General features: G+C 48.7%; 1 protein-coding gene across 1 annotated transcript in view; it reads left to right on the top strand.

Annotated features, from left to right (window-relative positions):
- Positions 1–5000, top strand: part of LOC125304792 (ral guanine nucleotide dissociation stimulator-like) — a 36921-nt gene that overhangs the window by 22122 nt on the left and 9799 nt on the right. Inside the window, 7 exon segments of the mRNA XM_048259290.1 lie at positions 1–126; positions 1183–1257; positions 2131–2324; positions 3074–3195; positions 3774–3899; positions 3952–3981; positions 4838–4941. The exon segment at positions 1–126 is cut by the window's left edge and continues 138 nt beyond it. Of these exon segments, the coding sequence (XP_048115247.1) occupies positions 1–126; positions 1183–1257; positions 2131–2324; positions 3074–3195; positions 3774–3899; positions 3952–3981; positions 4838–4941 (777 nt within the window).

Here is a 5000-nt window from a genome sequence, read left to right as displayed (position 1 = left end):
GGAGAAGCTGGTGGAGTACATGGTGACCGCGTTCCGTGGCAACGACTCCACCTACGTCACCATCTTCCTGTGCACGTACCGCTCCTTCGCCACCACGCGACAGGTGCTGGACCTGCTGCTCAACAGGTAAGACGGAGGAGACGGAGGACACGGAGGAGGAGAGTTGAGAAGGAGGAAGTGGGTAGAGTGAGAGGGAAAAAGTGTTAGAGGAAAGTGTAGAAACGGAAGAGGGCAGTGAGAAAGAGAGAGACAGAGGGAATACAGAGACAGAGAGGAAGGGAAAAGGAGAAAGGGATGGAGCCAATGAATGGAATATAGTAAAAAGAAAAAGAAGAGGATCATAAAAAAATGACAAGAGAACAAACAAAAACAGTGATTGGTGGACGATGGAGAACAGAGGAATGGAAAAGAGACATGAGAGAGAGGAGGACAGTGAGGAGTGAAACCATGACAACCATGATGAAACAGAAGAGCAAAGAAGAAGAGGGCGGAGGAGAGAAAAGGAATCTGTGAGGGATAAACAGAGAAAGACTCCATGAGGGAGAGAGAGAGAACAACAGAGAGAGAGAGAGAGAGAGAGACGCCTCAGGGATGGTAATTGACTTCTTGATGTAGCTTTGATGAAGAGCTCAGTGGCCAATTCATCACCGTGGGCCACCTCAGAGCTGTAGAAAGACACAGTAAATCTGCACTATTGATTTCAGCCCACAGACACGAGCGAGAGCCGCTCTGGTTTTGGAAGCCGAAAGCAATAAAAAGAAGGCGAAGCCCCCAATTTATCATCCACCGTCACAGATGTGTTATCTGTGACGCTTATGCAGGCCACAGGACTGATCAATCTCTCTGGTTATGCTCTGCTGCCTAGCCCCACGACAGTGTTTGATTTGGGAATAAAATGGTTATGAATGTTTTTCCATACATCATGTTTATACTCCATTTGGTATCATTGAGTAGCACTTTTGCGTGTTTAGCTATCTGAGAGTTTACAGCCGTTGGATGGTTCGTGATTGATTTGTCTGTAGTCTTCTGTTTTGCCTTTAGTGTTGATCCATGTAACTCCTCTTTGTTGTGTTACTTAGCTATATGACACTTTTCTCCTGTGATTTGATTTTATTTAATTTGTCATGTGACCATGTAAGCTGTGTCTGATTGGCTCTTCCCTTTGTATGTGGCTCTTCTAAGGTATGCCAAGCTGCAGCATCTACCAGGCTCTGAGGGGCACAGATTCACCCACGATGAGCGCACAGAGCTGAGAAAGTGAGTGCCTGGCATTTCTGTGGGCATCTGATCATGCCCATCTCACTTGGGCACCAAACCACTCCCAGGCTGCTCTTTAGACACAGCCCCCACTGCATAGCAGTTCTGCAGACTTGCTGCCAGGGGATGTTTTATAATTTGAGAACACTGTTTACACTGTGTGGTGTGTGGTGTGTGTGTGTGTGTGTGTGTGTGTGTGTGTGTGTGTGTGTGTGTGTGTGTGTGTGTGTGCGGTGTGTGTGTGTGTGTGCATACAGTGTCTGTGTGTGTGTGTGGTGTGTGTGTGTCTGTGTGTGTGTGTGCGTGCGGTGTGTGTGTGGTTTCACATTTGTCACACTCATCCTGTGTTTTGTTAACGCAGCTTGACCCACTTTGACATCAGCTCTTCTGTTTCTCTCTGTCCCGCTCTACTGTACTCCCGCCTTGTTGACTGGGCCAATGCTCACCTCATTCCCTCCTTTATTTCATCCCTCTCTTCTTTACTCTTCCTTCACCCCCCCACTCACCCTGTAGTCATTCACCATGTAGTCATTTAGATTCTTAGCAGCCCTACTGATGAACTGACTTTGAATTTACTCCCCCATGGTTTTCTACTTGCTCAATCTCTTGCTCATGGGGCTAATTTCCTATGCGTGGATTAAACCTAATCCAAGACTAAACACTTATTTTCCATGGAGATCTCCATGCACAGGAAACTGGCCCTTCATGTCTTTTGGCACTTCTGGTGTTCTATGTGTCTGTATTGAGTCTGTAATTCTCTTCTCTCCTCCCCCTTCCTCCCTCTGTGTGTGTCTCTCTCTCTCTCTCTCTCTCTCTCTTTCTCTCTCTCTCTCTCTCTCTCTCTCTCTCTCTCTCTCTCCTTCCGTTCCTCAGCACCATCTCCTCCATCCTGGGGGCGTGGCTGGACCAGTACTCAGAGGACTTCTGGAAGCCTCCAGACTACAGTTGCCTGAGGCAGCTGCTCTCCTACCTGCACCTGAACTTCCCTGGCTCCGACCTGGAGCGCCGGGCCTGCAACCTGCTGGCCCAGTTCCACCGCCGGCACCACCAGGAGCCTGACCATGAGGGTGAGACACAGAACGTGGAAGGGAGACCAAAAGGACCAGGATGCTCTCATATGGACCCTTTCAAGAGTTCCATTATCAGCATCATAGTTGGCCCCACAAGGCTTCCGTTTTAACATTCCATATGTTATCTTAATGCAGAGGAAGTAGATTGGGAACCAAATAGAACGTTCAAGCATTGTTTTTGTTTTTATTGTTGAAAGGGTCTATATGACCAGAGGTGGACACGCCGGCTTCAGAGAGTAAAAGTCCCACCCTATTTGTTCCGACAATTTACCAACCAACTGATCCCAGTTAGGACGATGGACTTCCTTTCTGAAGCTGGAATGTCCACCTCTTGATATGAGATGAAAGATGTTCTGAAATGTAAAGACATTTTCCAGACTTGCTCCACAGAATGAAAATGTAAGGTTTAGTTCAGGGCCCTCCCTCTGACTTTTGAAGTCCTTATGATCAGCTGTGATCAGCTTTACAGGAGGTCTGCAGGTGAAACAATGGTTGTAGAACCATTCTGTATGCTATGAGGGGTGTTATCAAGAACCCAAAAGTTGAAGAGAGCAAGAATGTTTTCAAATGACATGCCATGGAATTGTATAATACTCATCATCAGAGGCCGCTTAGCCAAATCTTTCAGGTTCCTCCATATAGTCCCTAAAACCCTTCAGTTCATTTCCAGTGGTTCTGTGTAGCTGTACAGTGGCTGTTGATGCGTCTGGCGTAAGGGTTTTCACCTCCTGTTGCTCTCTCCTCAGTGCTTGATCACGCCCCGTGCACTTTCACCCTCCTGGAGGAGAACGGCTACGACTACGACCGGCCCGACTTCCTCAGCTTCGACCCCGTGGTGGTGGCGGAGCAGTTCACACTCATGGACGCGGTGAGAACGCCGGCGTGGACGCCACACACACACACACACACACACACACACTTACACACATCCACAGATCACTGGTGGCGCCGCTCAATATGAAAGCTCTCTCCTCTCCTTCCTGTTTATTTTAATACTCGACGATTACACAACCTGAGCAGGGCCCTGAGGGGAAAATGGGCAACCGTATTCGGATTGCAATCGTGAAATAAATTTAGCAGAAAAGTTTCCATCCTACCCAGAGTTCAGTGGGGTTGGCAGTACTTCCTGGCCCTGATGTACTGAACTGTTAGATAACTCAGGAAACCGAGACGGGGGACATTGGGGGGGGGGGGACAACGAGTTTATCCCAAAGTTTATCCCACACCGTTGAGTAATAACTTATAAACACAGACGCCACTCCAAAAGGATATCCTGCGGTCGTTTGTCAATGAATTTTCTGTCGACTCGCCTGTTTCACTTTGTTATTCCTGCTTACAGTTTCCTGTGAAGTACCTGCCCATCATCTCTCCCTCTAAATAACTCTTTCCTTCCCCCTCTCTCTCTCCCTCTGCTCCCATGTCTTCCTTTCATCCTTCTGTTTCCAGGAGCTCTTTAAGCGGGTGGTGCCGTACCACTGCCTGGGCAGCATCTGGTCCCAGCGAGACAAGAAGGGCAAAGAACCTGGCGTGGCGTCAGCGCCACCGTGGCCAGTTCAACTCGTCACCCTGGAAGTGATAAGCCCACCTGCCTGGTGACATGCGCTCAAGCCCGCACTTATGTAAGGTGGTGGAAGCTGGATCCGAGGTGGCCAGGGTGAGGGAAAGCATGTTATAGCATGGCTTCAATAGACTGGGCTTCTGTGGCCCCACAGCATGACATGAAGAAATGTCTTACCACAAAAGGGGTTCAGCTGAACTACTTTAAATGATACTATAGATCAGAGGTTCTGGGGTGGGGGTTTGAAGTGATGCTCTGGAACCTATCATAATTTTTAGATTTTGGTTTGCACAGTAGGAAATGAAAAGATGTTTTTTCCACAAAAAGAGTTCCATCTTTCTGGCTAACGAGTTTTAATTTGGATGTTTGCTCTAATAAGAGGCCTTGCACTCTTATATGGATATGAGAAGCACTGGTTGGTCTTGAGGACCAACGAGACCAGGCTCAGTGAGACACTGTGTCTACAGCTTGTTTTCTGCTGTGGCTTGACCATGAACAAGGACAGGATCTGGACATTGTAATCTCTATTAAAATGTTAGAATTCTGCTTGGTTGCTGCTACAGACTGGAATGAGTGAACGTCTCACCGCAAAAAAGTGGCTGCATCCATCCATCAGTTAGCCTGATTGGGTTAAGTCAGAGGGGGTAGCGGGAGGCATACCTGTGGTCAGGAACCGTCCAGATTCCCACAGAAGTACATGTACAGCTTCACTCTCACTGGGCTCAGCAGCAAAGACATGTACCCTCTCTGCTGTGGTAAACCAGCCATTATGAAGCAGTGGTCCTTCAACCCAGGAACCACAGTGAGCCAGTAGAAATGTGGTGGAATGGCTTTTTGAGAGAGCAGTGGTTGGAGTGTGTGTCTGTCTGTGTGTGTGTGTGTGTGTGGGGGGGGGGGGGTGGTGTTGATGGCCGACGTGTGAATGGGAATTCTGTCTGATGTTCTTCCACAGGAGTGCCGGATCCTGAAGAACTTCTCGTCCCTGAGAGCCATCCTGTCGGCCCTCCAGTGCAACCCGGTCCACCGGCTCAAGAGGACGTGGGACGAGGTGTCCAGGTGGGTGAGAGCGAGACCTCCACTGTGGGCTCAGACAGGAGACGAGACTGAGGTTTCAT

The sequence above is a fragment of the Alosa alosa genome, chromosome 12 (genome assembly GCF_017589495.1).
Source record: "Alosa alosa isolate M-15738 ecotype Scorff River chromosome 12, AALO_Geno_1.1, whole genome shotgun sequence".
Lineage (NCBI taxonomy): Eukaryota > Metazoa > Chordata > Actinopteri > Clupeiformes > Clupeidae > Alosa > Alosa alosa.
This window is presented reverse-complemented; position numbering and strand designations above follow the sequence as displayed.